Here is a 15078-nt window from a genome sequence, read left to right on the forward strand (position 1 = left end):
TCTGTATTAGCGTTCAATCTCTAGTACGAATTCTGTTAACAGTAGTGACCGTCCTAAAATTAGGGTTTCTGTGTTTTCTTTTCAATCGCCGCCGGCCTATTGTGTTTCGAACAAGTGGTATAGTTTGCTGGTTTTTTCTAGTGTTGATACTTTAAATCACTGACAAATCTATACGATTCTGCAAGATTCATGGGTTAGGGTAATGCTAGATTAGGGTTTTGTCCGCTTCTGTTTTGTGCGTTCGTTTGTTTGTTTTGGTTTTTTGTTGCATGGTCTGTTGATTCGTGTGTTTTTGGAGAGAGTTGTTGTATTCAGAATGGATGATCGTCCAAAAGTTGGGGTTTCTCCACAAGATGATTGCGGAAAATCATCATTCTCTTTTGACATTTTCACTAACCGTGTCATTGATGTTGAAGGAAATACCTGGTTACCGCGTCGGGGAATAGTTCAGACATCTCAGTCTGAACCCAGGAAAATAAACATAGTGGATGAACTCTTGAAGAATATTGTTAATGTTCCTATAGAGAAGATGGGGCAAGACTCTAGGGTTTCGAAAAAATTGGATGCTTGTGAGGGATCTCAGGGTAATCGATGTGATAGGGGGAATCAATTCAAAACCTTTGTCTTATGCAGATTCGGTGTTGGCAACTAAGTCAGTCAAGGTAAATTTTAGAACTCTTGCAAGTCCAGTTATGCATAAAGGTTGTGATGTGGTGCTTCCTCGGGATTTTGTCAGAGCAGTTCAGGATAAGTTAGCAAATACTCTGTTTGGGTACTTCTTAGGGGACCGAGTGGCATACCCAGTTGTGGATTATTTTGTGAAGAATAACTGGAAGAAGTTTGGATTGCAAAAGTCCATGATGAATGCTAATGGGTTTTTCTTCTTTAAGTTTGCTGATGAAGCTGGAATGATGAATGTTCTTAAAGAAGGTCCTTGGATTATCCGAGCTCAGCCTATATTTCTTAACATTTGGTCTCCAACTTCAAAACTAGAATAGAAGGAGGTAAAGAAGTTGCAAGTGTGGGTCAAAATCTATGATGTTCCGATTGCTGCATATACGGAGGATGGTTTGAGTATGATTGCTACGGCTATTGGTGAGCCGAAGCTCTTGGACTCGTATACTACGTCAATGTGCATGGATACGTAGAGTAGGAGCAGTTATGCCCGAGCACTTATAGAAATTTCAGCTGAGTCTGATCTTAAGGATGAGATAGTTATAGCGGTTCCTGAGCTTGAGGGTGAAGGTTTCATCAAAGAAAAAATGAGGATGGAATATGAATGGAGTCCTCTTAGGTGTGCTCATTGTAAAGTATATGGCCATTCAGATGATTCGTGCCCGAGGCAGGTTAGGAGGACTCCTACTGGGCCGGCCAAGATTCAGAAAAAACAAGAGTGAAACAATACTCGGCATCAAGTGAAATAGCCGGTTGTAGACAAAGAGGGTTTTATGGATGTGGATCGCAAGAAAGCGGCTAGGAAAGCAGGGTTTCCTGTTAATAAGCAGAAGCAGAAATTTGAATATCGGCCGATTGGATCCAGGTCTCATGGTGGGGCTACTTCCTCGGGTCCACCATCTAGTGTCAAAACGCACAATCCATTTGATGTCTTAACGGTTAAGGGTAAGAATGTAGTTAAAACTGGTGAAGTTCAACATGACCAGCAGGATTCGGATGATGAGGAGGTTATTGGAAACTATAATGAAACTAATGAATTTATGACCTCCGGTTTATCGAAAGCAGGGGCAAGCACCTCGTCCATGAAGTTCTCCAATGGATAGATTGTTGTTTGTTCGTGTCAAGGGGCTGCTGGTCTGTGGCAATTTCATTTTTGATGATGGAGGATGACTTTCAGTTTTGTTTTGTTTAGTCTTGTCTATTAGATATTTTTCCATAATATGTAGTAGGCTAGGTTATGTGGTGTCATAGGTATTGTTGTTTTTGTTTTTACTTGGCTTACATATATGGGGCATGTCCTGTATATGAACTAGTGTGGAACACATCCTCACTACTTGTACTTATTTGGGATTGTTTCAATAGAATCACCAGGGTAACCCTTTACCCAAAAAAAGAGTTCACCAGTGTTTCAAATGTTGAAGTCATATCAGATTCCGCATCTTTAATATGAATGAATCTGAGTCATGTTGTGAACTGTGGAAGCCTTGGCTTTCCAACCTAGTTCCACCACCTTATTTGATTGTTTGAACATTTTATCTACTGTTCACACTTTTTATGACAATTACTACTACTGTTTGACGTTGAATCAGTTTACGATTATGTTTTGCACACAAAACAGGACTATTCATACAAATGGATACCATTCGCACGAAGGGCCCGGTACTTGTTTATTTTGCATTTTTTTGTACTTTAAGGTCTGATCCGAACCGCTATCATATCCGAATACTCACACCTTTGTTTACCCATTTCAAGGTGACCTCGGTGTACCAACCCTCAACTAATCAGCTCGCAGTTTCATGGAAATCTGCGCAAAACTATGAGTATACTCGATCCCTTTTTCATTTTATACACTTTCGGTGCAACATGTATAACGATACAAAAATTGTAACACTATTAAACCAGTTACAAAATCACACTCTATTCACTATTAAACATGAGACTTGTTATACTTGCTAATCTCGCATGTTATAATTACACGTGTTATAGGACTAACGCCCCGCTCGTATTCTAGTGGTATTGTTATACTTGCTAATCTCGCATGTTATAATTACACGTGTTATAGACTTGTTATATATGCTCATTAACTTTGCAAGCCTACCTTAAGAATTATAGCGTTATAGGACTAACGCCCCGCTCGTATTCTAGTGGTATTGTTAAGTAAACACCATTACACCCTCTTTGTTTCGACGATGTTTGGTAATCACGATTGCGTTAAACTCTGGTTTGACATATAGTTGACACTTGTGTAGTATGTTAGTAACAGGATATACATCTATTCATGTTAGATATGAACACCATTAAACTTTTTCACTACAATGCTATGTATTCAAACTTGTATACTCGCCAACATTTTTGTTGATCATATTTAATACATGTTGCAGGTTGATAGATGACGGTTGAAGAAACAAGTTTAAGGTGGACTTAGATACTCACCTTATGAAATAAACAATTACTTGGTTTCATGATTTATGTGCTACATTGGATGTATTTGGTGTTTTGAACAAAGTATTCATTTTAGTATTTATGAAATGTTGATCAAATAAATATTGTCACATTTAGCGTTATGATGTCCCGGGCAATCTTGTTTTCTTCTCACTCGGATGTTTCCGCTATTGGTTGGGGTGTGACATAGCATTAGTTATATAGTGATCATGATTGGCTAGGTGCGTACGAGGTTTTTGTTTTGTTATGTTAGCTTAAACATGTTATAATTCTAGGTAAATGATGTGTGTTAGCGTGAATATATTTTTAACTATATTTTTAGTCCTTTTTAACACTTTGTTCAAGTTTTAAATTTATAAAACACGATATTCTACTAACACTAAACACACATATGGGCAAGTGAACCCATCGTGAGCGTAGTATAGCGTTGGTAAGATACCGAGGTCGTCCAAGGACACAAGAGCTTTTAATACCGGTTTATCCTCAACGTCTAATCAAATCAAAATTTTAGAAAAAGGTTTAAACATGAAAATAAAACTAAAAATGCTGAAAATAAAAATAAAATAAAAACAGATAGACAATATGTATCACTTGGATTCGACTCGCCTTTAGTGTAACCTTTGATGTTTTCCGCACTTTTGCACCTTTTAAGAGATTATCTTAGTTATAGTAGTAGGCCCCTCTTTTGAAGGTGATGTTACCCTCAACCCAGTAGTTTGAGTCAGCAAGGATACAATCCTAAAGGGTTGGATTATTGAAAGATAATTAATTAAGTTATTAATGCGTAATGTGGTAGGCCCCTCTTTTGAAGGTGACGTTACCCTCGGCTAAGTGGTTTGAGTTAGCAGGGATACAACCCCAAGTAGTCGGGTTAATGTATTAATAGTAGTTTACATATGAGGGGATCAAGCCATTCGCACCCCCGCCATCCAATACCAGTGGGTATTGAAGGAGGTCCTAGTAAGCTTGACCCAGGTCCTTGCAGGATCTATGCACTGAACAAGGCAAGAACCTTACCAAACCATTCCCTTAACCCCCGACCAGGTAGCCAACATATCTCTATATAGACCGTAGAGATATGAATGGTGTAAATCTTTTATTTTATATAGACAGTAAAATAACGCCAAGACACCACGGACAAATGAAAAGGAAGTTTCACCTTCAACATAAGAAACTAGTTATTAAAGTCATTAATACAAAACCAAATAAAAAGTGCGAAAAGATTAAAAAACAAAAGTATTACACTAAATGTTGGTGCAGTTGTCTGTCGACTACATCTTAGTTCGAGTCTTAGGCTAGGGCTGATTGTATAGTGAACGGAAATTGAGTAATCATGTATTAGATAGGTCCTCTTATAGGTCATATCAGGAGGTCCGCTTATATGTCACATATATAGGTTCGCTCATCTGACTGATGATAGGTCCGCTTATATGGACATGTCCATATAGGCGAACCCATATGCCTATATATAGGGGTGTCATATGAGCGGTTCAGTAGCGTGTTTTGTGTGTGAAACGGCGAAGCCCTGCCTGTTTGTCTCTGGAACTTGTATATTTGTCAGATAATCAATAAAGGAGACGTTAAGTAGTGAAATCAAGCTGAACAAAGACTAAATCAATGAATTCCGCCTCTGATTTAGTCTAAGCACTCTTCTGATCGACTCGTCAGGTCGTCTAACGATCCTACAAGTGGTATCAGAGCTCAGGAGGAAGAGTTCTTACCGTTTAGCTCGATTTTCGCTCAAAATTCTGATTTCTACACCTTCTTTCAGCAGTTCAGGGAGTTTTACTAGATAAAATTGGATCAAAATTTCACAGGCCGTGTGATATTGGACATTGATAAACCCTTGAATGTTTCGGACCAAATTACGGACTAAAAATGGATCAAAACTGCTTCGAACTTAGGTCCGCTTATTCGGACAGTGGATAGGTTCGCTTATTCAGACACATCGTAGTAGATTCGCTCCAAATTGCACCTAGGTTCGTTCAAAAGATCCGCTTTTAGGGACATATTGTGTATAGGTTCGCTCCAAATTGCACTTAGGTTCGCTCAAGAGGTTCGCTCACTGTTACATTTCAAGTGGTTCGCTCTTAGCTGGTTCGCTTATTTGAACACAAGTTGGTCCGCTTTTGTGGACTTAACTAGTTTCGCTTTTGTGAACCTGATCAGATTCGCTCATTTGAGCATCACTGGTTCGCTTTTGTGAACAACAAAGACTTGTCGGGATTTTTGTTGATAGATGGACAAGATGTTTGATGAAGAAGAAAATTATTATTTTGAGAGATTTAATGATTGGCATCGAGGATTTATTGATGAGAGTTATAAAAATGTGGAAAAGGATGGATGGGTCAAAAGATTTAAATATTTTGTATGTTTGCAAAAGGAAACTTTGGAAGAGTTAGAAAACCGATATGGAGTCTTACTTGAATACTTGAAAAAACATGAGATATTTCTATCAGATGGTGAAAAGATAGAAAAGTTTGCAGATGCATTACCTGTTGAATGGAGTGAATGTTTGGAAAATTTGAGGAAGGATTCAAATTTTTCAAAATTACATCTAAACAAATTCATCAGCAAACTTAAAACTCATGAAGTTGAAAGTAGAAAGAAAAGAAAAGATATGATTAAAGTGTTGGAAAATCATGTGTTGGGTTTGGGTTTAGATGTGATTGAGGAGATGATCAAAAGGATAGTTGAATGTGTTAGGGCAAAATATGTGATGAAATACGATTTTAAGAGAGGTTGTTATATAGATGTAAATGAAAATCCTCTTGATTTCGTTAAAATATTTTGTGCAGGTACAGTCAGGGCAAATGAAAAGGAAGCTTCAAATGCTGAGAAATCTGCAAAGTTTGGATTGTCAAGTTGTGAATCAGTGTGCTCTAAGTGTGACAGCTTCAAGACTGACTATGACAAACTGTTGAAGAATGCGGAAAGTTTGACATCAGAAGTCAAGAAGTTGAAAGATGAAAAACAAACTGATGAAAAACAGATTCTTATGGTTCAGGGTATTTGTGAGAAACTGAAAGCTGAAAACAACAAACTGTTAAGTAATTTTAACAGTTTGACATTGAAAAATCAGAAGTTTGAAGAAAAGATTAAAAATTGTGAAATTGAAAAATCAAAAATTGAGAAAGATTTTCAAAATCAAATGAAAATTCTTGAAGATGGGAGAGATGTGTTTAGCAAAAACAACATTGAAAAACAGAAAATGATAAATTCCCATCTTCAGAAAATTATAAAATTGGAGAAAGAAGGTGAATGTGCTAAAAAGAAAATCAAAGAGTTGGAAAAAGAGCTTGAAAGCAAACAGAAATCTTCAGAAGATTTGGATTTCTGGATAAAGCTTGAGAATAAGAATTTGAAAGCTAATGAAACGAAATTTCAAGAACAGATAAAAGTTTTGGAAAATGAAAAGTCTGTTTTTGAAAACATGAAAAATGAGAATGAAAAAGCAATCAAGTCTCATCTTGAAAGAATATCTCAGTTTGAAAAAGAAGCTGAGAATTCCAGAAGCAAGATTGATGAACTTGAGAAGAAATTGATAGGTTTTGTGACTGCATCAGACAGTGTGAATTTTCCCTGTCCAAAACCGATCAATTTTGTTCCAATAAGTGACAATGTCACAAACTTTGACAATGTCAAAGTTGAAGATTGCGATGAGAAATCTGATGATGTAAATGAAAAATTAGAAAAACAAAAATTGTTTTTGAAATTGAAAGAAAAATTTCAGAAAACTGTTCTACAATCGATTGAAAAGGGAGAATGCTCTAAGCAAAAACCTTTGAAGAAGAAAGTGGAACAAAAACAAAAAGATAATAAAAGTTCATCAGATCGATCATCCAATCGTAATGAAAAATTACAAAAAGTAAAAAATGAAAACTCAAAAACTGTTGGTAATAAGTGGTGCAGGTCGGACCACGGTGCTGAAAAGTCAAAACTAGCAAACTTGAGAAAGGAATACCACCAAGCCAAACAATGTTATGAGCTGAGTATTTGGTGTGAAAAAGGTGGTCCATGGTATGATAACAGAGTGTGTTACCGATGCGGTTATCAAGGACACATTGCTGTTAACTGCCAAGGTTGGAGATTTGAGACGAGGAGATGCTTTAATTGTCAAATTAAAGGTTACATTGCCAGAGATTGCCCAAGGAGATCGAATGAAAGATTGAGGGCTAAGTCTCAGAAATTGGCAAAGATTCCAGTCAAAGTCAAGCCCCATGAACAGAAGGTTCTAAAACCTAAAGTTCAAGATCAGACAAGTCAAGAAAAGAAAGTTAAACTTTCACAGGGGCAGAAAGACAGACTGAGGAAAAAGAGGAAGAAGGCGAGAGAGTATCTCGAGAAAATTTTGTCCTCGGGTTTATCCGTTGGAAAGAATAAGAGTTCTGATGAATCAACTTCCTCGGCTGCAAAGTCAAGCAAGATGAGTTCATCAGATACAAATCTGAGGACAAAAGAGGAAAAGAGGAAGAAGAAAATGGTCGGCGATGAATCTGACAGGTCAAAGTCAGACAAGCCACCTGCGGGCAATGATTTTGGTTCGTCAAATCCAGAAGAGCCATTGGTTGAGGTAAAAAAGGAGAATTCAGGTTTAACAATGGATGATGCAAACTTTCCACCATTGTTGAACAAGAATTCGAAATCACCCAAGGACCGTCAGGCTTGGGTGAATCTGTTTAAATAGAAAAACCTGACTTGCCGGAGTTCCCAGGTTGGTAAGCGTGGAACATGAATCGGCACATTTCTTGAGAAATCTCACTCTGGTGATTTTTCGCCTTACATGTGGTAAATCAGGGACATTAAGTTGTACTTGATTTTCTACAAATGGTGTTTGAGATCTAAAACTGAAATTGTAAAATCTGTCATGTGTGTGTAGAAAACAATGTGATGAGTAACCCCGAACCTACAAATGTTTGGTAAACAAACTAATTTTTCCGGGAAAACCATTTTGATTAAAATAAACTTAAGTGTTTTGAGATCATAATGGAAAAATAGTTTGTTGAGAGGGGGAGTTCTGATTGTTTACGTCAAGTGGATGGCGAATCGAAGCAATTCGATATCATGTTGTCAATTTTTTGTACAGTTTGTTTCAAATTTTCCCAGAAAATCAAAATTGAAACATATTTTGATTTTAGGGGGAGTAAAATTTTAAAAAAAATTAGAAAATTTGAAAATGTCAAAAACATTGAAAATTTAAAAATGGGTTTTGGTGCGAATAGGGGAAATGATAGTACATCAGCTAGACTGGCACAGTACGCTAAAGATTTGTAATGTATAAATGCAATTAAGCAGTCTCGCTAAAGATGTGTCGATAGGTTTTTACAGAATTAGTAGATCAGTTTGGGATATAAACATAAATTTCACTTGCGTCTACGTGGGGAACACCTCCAGGATATATAGGTAACCCCTGAAATCCTGTTTGAAGGGTCCCGTATTCTGAGATACTAGGTCTTTATACTCAGTGATATCTGGGGTATTATCCCGGGACTTCTGTTGTATGGAAATACTGACCTAGTCCCTGGATAATACTTTCTGCAAAAAGCTTTGAAATACAAGCTCGCCCTCAGCAATTTGATTAAACAATGAAATTGATAATCTTTGTTGTTGTAACAAAAGATCCTCTAAAGGGGACCCACCAAAAGTCGAAGCCGTCATCTCTCTGCGTATACGGAAGTATCGACCTGAGCTCTCACGGCCCTCGCACATAACCCCTTAACAGATATCAGCTGTGGTATACTCACCTGTAAGACTGAATACTGGGGTCTGGATACGGGAGTATATACTGAGGTGGGACACATGTAGATGTTTAAGTTCTAAAACACTAAATCTGTATCCCGAACAGGTTGAACATTTTGTGAGAATTTAAGTGGATCAATATACCGAAAATCAACGCGAACTGTTTAAAAGCTTAAAATGAAATAACAGCTTAATGGGTGCTAGTGTCTAGTCAGCCGCTGATATGATCCTCTTGCACGAACTCACAAAAATATGTTTGTATATATTTCATTTCTGAATTTTAAATTGTTGGTTTTGCATTTGTGTTTCATATTTGAAAAATCCAAAAAGATTTTCGACAACTGATGTTGGAGAGCTGAAATTCAAAATCTCAAAAGCTAAACATGATGAATAGAGGTTTGGTTAAATTGGTTTGAAATGATTAATTAGATTTTGGAAAGTTTAATAAATTGTTAAATGTGAAAGATTCTTGAATATTCTTAAATTATTAGTTGATACATTAAGTTGAATCACAATTGTGTTTGTTTGTGATAGATTGTTTGAGTTGTGCAGGTTTCTGATCCTGTTGCTACGGAAAGCCAGGAGATACATCAGAACCTGAGAAGAAGTTTAAATTGATAAAGCCAGGAGTTGATTTCAATGGTGATAACGATTTCCAGACGGCGATCCCAGCATGATGATGGGGGGGTCTGATGAAAGTTAGAGCCAGAGAAAGATCCGGGTACATAATTCCAGGAAGAGTTCCTGAAGAAGACCGATTAAGAGTGAAGTGCTGTCAATGTTTGAAGACTCTCACTGAAGATTCCGTCAACATTCAAGGGGGAGTCTGTTGGTGCAGTTGTCTGTCGACTACATCTTAGTTCGAGTCTTAGGCTAGGGCTGATTGTATAGTGAACGGAAATTGAGTAATCATGTATTAGATAGGTCCGCTTATAGGTCATATCAGGAGGTCCGCTTATATGTCACATATATAGGTTCGCTCATCTGACTGATGATAGGTCCGCTTATATGGACATGTCCATATAGGCGAACCCATATGCCTATATATAGGGGTGTCATATGAGCGGTTCAGTAGCATGTTTTGTGTGTGAAACGGCGAAGCCCTGCCTGTTTGTCTCCGGAACTTGTATATTTGTCAGATAATCAATAAAGGAGACGTTAAGTAGTGAAATCAAGCTGAACAAAGACTAAATCAATGAATTCCGCCTCTGATTTAGTCTAAGCACTCTTCTGATCGACTCATCAGGTCGTCTAACGATCCTACACTAAATGCTTGTCTTCACCAAGTGATGTAACAGACTTTGGCAAACATGGCCTTTGGTTGTCAAGAACTCTTACTGTCAATCTTGGATCCCGAGACTACTACACACACTCTATGATGGATGATGGATGATGGATGATGGTGGTGGATGAGGGAGTTGTGATGGTGGTGGAGTGTGGGTGAAGTGTGAGAGAGGTGGTTTGCCAAGGGATGCCTTTGAAGTGAACCAAGCACCTCTATTTATAGCCTGCACAGAAGCCCGGACACGGCCCCATGTCCATCCACTTTCTCTTTCTTCATTAATTGCAGTTTGTCTGCATTAGTTGACCATGCCCCCGTGTCTGCTGGGCACGGCCCCGTGTGCAGAAGCGTGTCTGTACTATCAAGATATGCTTGGATTCTGCGAATCTTAGAGTTGACCATGGCCGTGTGGAGTTGGGCACGCCCCCGTGTTGGGAGATAGAAGCTTCTACAACTTTGTCCTTTCTGCAGACACTTGAGCACGCCCCCGTGTCCGCTGGGCACGGGGCTTGTTTAGCCTTCTGAAGTCTTGTTTTTGCTTGGGAAGATGCTGTCGACGGGTCGGGCATGCCACATTTATTCCTTTTCTTGTATTTATGTTAGATTTTGCTGTGTTTTTGTTTCTTTTGTTCATTTAAGCTCTTTTAACCCTGAAAATACAAAAGGAAGACAAAAGCACACTTTTTTCCAACATTAGTACTAAAAAATGGTTAGTTTTATGCCCCATTTGATGTAATTTATATGTTGCATTTTACACACATCAAATACCCCCACACTTGAATCTTTGATTATCCTCAAGCAAAACTCTTTATAATGTGGCTTACACTCCCAAATGGAATGGGTAGAAGAGAAAGTTTGGGGCTTTTCTTGAGTGTCGGGATTCCAAGATCTTTATTAGGTTTTATTTTTATATTATTTACAATCCTATTCGTTATGATTTATTTAGAACATTATATAAGAGAAATTACTTATTTGGGCATAACATGTTGTTAGAGCATATGAGATCGTTGGTACTTGTGCTGGATCAGTTTAATTGTAGTTTGTATGCATTTGGAATGTTTAGGGGTTGTTTTTGTAATTATCTAGAAGTTATATTCCTGACCTAGTGTAGTTAAGATACCAGCAAATTTATAAATTTGCTGGTTAGTCAGGACACTAGTATAAATACCCCAAGCATTGTAACATTCTCAAGCTTTTGGCTCTTGGTGCAATAGAAGTGTTGTTTACATTCTTGTTGAGCTTTAATCTGATTTCCAAGGTTGTGTATTGTTATATCTTTCTGTTTGGATTCAATACAACACTAGTTGTATTCATCAATCCATTAGCTTCACCTTCATCTTCATTCTTGACATTTCTTGACTATTCATAGTTCAAACACTTAATCAATAGGTGTTTTGGACTAAAACAACCAACCACTGTGATCCGGATACGTTTTGGGATCTACAATTTGGTATCAGAGCCTTTGTGCTCTTGGTTGTTGTGTTCTTGTTAAGATTTCTCATTGCTTTTGAAGGTTTTTCAAAGTTTCAAGGTTTTTAAAATTTTTGGGCTTAAAATGGATTGATTTGGTGTGTTTAATGAATAGGTTGTTGTTAATACTTGGTTAGTGAGTTATTTTGGTCATTTTGATGCATTAAAACATGGTTTTTGGGCTGTTTTTGAGTGATTAGAGGGTTTTAGTTCGTGATAAACCCTCTGGTTGGCGAAGTTAACTTGAATGTAGCGATGAATTTTTGAATACAGCGACGATATTTTTGAACACAGCGACGATAATTTTGAATATAGCGAAGATAATCATTAAACGTAGCGAAGATAGCGATCTTGTCTGAATCGTTGTCTGTTTCATCGCATAATCAGCAAGTTAGCCGACTATCGTTCGAGCAAATTTGCTGATCATCAGTGATATAGCATCATTTGACCCATTAGCGATTTTATCGAAGGCGACTTCGAGAACCGTGCTAGCGAATCACAGCGTTCCTATCACGGTTTCCGGCAATTATAATCTAACTCCGTTTGATGTTTGATTTGTCAGCGTAGACAGCGTAGTTGTTCGTGCAGGATCTAGCATCTCGACAGCGAAAACAGCGAACTAGCCAGATATCAGATCAGCGAAGACAGCGAACAAGTTTTCAGAGATCATAATCTACATCGCTCGCCGGCGATTTTAACTGGTTTGTCAGCGAATTAAAGCCTGTTTCAGCACACATTCCTCAAAAACTAAGAAAAATGTCGCTAAATCAACTAAGTCCAATCGCTCAAGCGGAACTTGAAACTGGAACCACAACTCGCCCACCAAAGTTGAAAGGAGCGGAAGATTTTAGCACTTGGAAAACTCGCATTCAATCGTTCTTCGAGTACACGGATTACAATCTGTGGCTCTCCGTTACGGCCGGACCTCACGTTCCTACGGTAGTTAGAGGAGATACGGTGGTTCCTAACAACGATGCTACCACCTTCACTGACGAAGACAAGGCCCTCATTCAACGTGATCGTCGTGCACACGCCGCTCTGACCATGGCTTTATCAACAAACGACTGCAACATGTTTGAAGAACACCGAACTGCTAATGCACTCTGGAATGCATTGATCGAGTACTATGAGGGAAATGAAGAACTGATCGAAAGCAAGAGAGATATGGTGCAGAAGCAATACGACATGTTCTGCGGAGTCCGTGGAGAGAGCTTGTCTGATCACATTAGCCGCTTCCTAAACATGATGACCAAAATGAAGAAAGCTGGAAATCCTGTAACCAATCGTGCTGCAATAAAGAAATTGCTTGACTCGCTCCCCAAGGAATGGAGCCTGCAGTGTATGATGATCAAGAAGGAATTCCTCAACAATCCTAATCCTGTTACTCTGACAGATCTGATCAACACTCTAAGGGCATTTGAAATGGACGTAAACAAGAGAGAGATGAACACTGCTGGATATCAACCTAAAGCAACTCAACCTTCAGCAGGACTGAAGAATGTAGCGTTTCTCGCTTCAGGGGGCATTACTCCACAAGCTTCTGATCTAATTTATGGAAATGCTTCCGCAAGCGCATCTAAAGCCCCACAAGTTGTTGAGAAAACGATCACTGTCGATACTCAAGCACTGAAAGTTTCAACCGAGAATGTGGCACTCTTCAACACTTTCCTAAGCAGCTATGAAGCCCTAATGTCTGGGGAATTGAGGAAGGAGATGTTTACTGCCGAAGACATGTATCAGGTTGATCCAGATGATATGGAAGAAATGGATCTGAAGTGGCAAATGGCCATGATCACTCTGAGATTGAAGAAGTTTCAAGACAAGACAGGCAAGCGATTAGGTCTTGGAAAAGCTGGTTTTGACAAGTCTAAGCTGAGGTGCTACAACTGTAAGAATCTTGGACACTTCAAGCGTGACTGTCCGATGTTGAAAGAGGGAAACAGTGAAGCTACTCCAGCTGCTAAACAGATCACTGCCGAAGAGAACAAAAGCAACGCTTCTCCCAGCACGCCGAAGGCTTTGGTTGTTGAAGACTATGACTGGAGCGAAGAGATCACTGAAGCTAAGGAACAAGTCAACAAAGCACTGATGGCCAAAATCTCTAGTGAATCATCTGCAAAGCACTTTGAGAAGCAGACAACGGGAATCCCAACTGGAAACAATGATGCTGACCAGGGATTGAAAGGTATTCTGCCTTCAGTGGAGTCTGGTGATAAAGCTGAAAAAGATGCTGAGAAAGGAAAGGATAAAGTTCAAGCTACAGCCATGAAAGCAGATGCATCAAAAGAGAAGGCTGACAAAGACTTGGTAAATAGTATTCCACTTAGTTTCAAGGAGAAGTTATGCTCCGAAGCATGCGTTGATGTCGTGGCACATTATAAATTCCTAAATCTGGAGTTTGAAAGGCAAAAGGACAAAGCTTTGAAAATTAATAATGAGCTTAAACAAAATGAGGCTGCATATCAGAGAAAGTTGAACTCAACTTTGGCTGAAATGCAAACTCTTAAAGAATTTGTGTTTAGAAAAGATTTTATCATAAATGATCTTACTGAAAGGTTAGAAAAAGCGTTAAATGAAAAGAACAAACTCCAGATTATAATAGATAAATGGAATGTCAGTCAAAAGGCCTTTACTGACATCAAAAATTGCCAACGACCAACGTTTGTAAAAGACGGGATTGGTTATAAGGATAGGCACGGAAATGAAAGAAAACTTTTCTTTCCGCCTCACAGCAAAAACTACGTGCCTATGCCTACTCCTCATCCCGAAAATGATCTCATAAATGAAAAGGCCTCAGTTGAACAAAATGAATTTTATGAAAATGAGACAACTGCTAACTATTCTAAAAGCAATGCAGATTCCATTGAGTGTAAAGAAGATGTGTGCGATGATGATGGAGACTGCGGAGGGTCAAAAATAGGAATTGGTTATTCAGGCGACAGTTATTCCACCGTTAACTGGTTCGTCTGGAATTGTTCTAAAAACAATGTTAAGGATGAATGTAATAGTTTAAGTAGGATGGATGACTGTAATGGCCAAGTGCCTAAAACTAAATCTGTGGATGACTGTAAGGGCCATGTGCCTACATTTGAGACCCGTGATCATGAACCTTATGTGTCTGAATGTCATGGTTTGAATTATGCGTGTCGTGATGATAATGTTGCTTGTGAATCTCCTGTATTTGTGCCAGAATTAAAAAGGAATAGCTTTGGAAAATTCCTTACAAAGGAAATTCCCGAATTTATTCCTTCCAGAACAGGTATGACAGAATCAGAAAAGAAAGCTACTGCAGATCAAGATAATGAAGAATCAAGCGCCATTACCACAGAAGACGAACAGACATCAGAAAGTTCGCATTCAGAAATCTCAACTGAAGATCAAGCAACAAGTGATGAAAGCTTCGAATGTTCAAGTTGTGAAGCAAGTGAAGAACAAAATTCAAGCAAGGACAACACGTCTGAAAGCTCACT

The 15078-nt window shown here is 38.4% G+C and overlaps 1 protein-coding gene across 1 annotated transcript; it reads left to right on the top strand.

The window, feature by feature from the left end:
* The first annotated feature begins 13382 nt into the window (after nucleotides 1–13382).
* LOC110881901 lies at nucleotides 13383–14788 on the top strand. The gene is made up of 2 exons (XM_022130041.2): nucleotides 13383–13915; nucleotides 14466–14788. Exons 1-2 carry the CDS (start codon nucleotides 13391–13393, stop codon nucleotides 14526–14528), a joined length of 588 nt encoding a protein of 195 aa, XP_021985733.2. The 5' UTR covers nucleotides 13383–13390; the 3' UTR covers nucleotides 14529–14788.
* Nucleotides 14789–15078: the final 290 nt, after the last annotated feature.

Source organism: Helianthus annuus, chromosome 16 (assembly GCF_002127325.2).
Source record: "Helianthus annuus cultivar XRQ/B chromosome 16, HanXRQr2.0-SUNRISE, whole genome shotgun sequence".
Taxonomy (NCBI): Eukaryota; Viridiplantae; Streptophyta; class Magnoliopsida; order Asterales; family Asteraceae; genus Helianthus; species Helianthus annuus.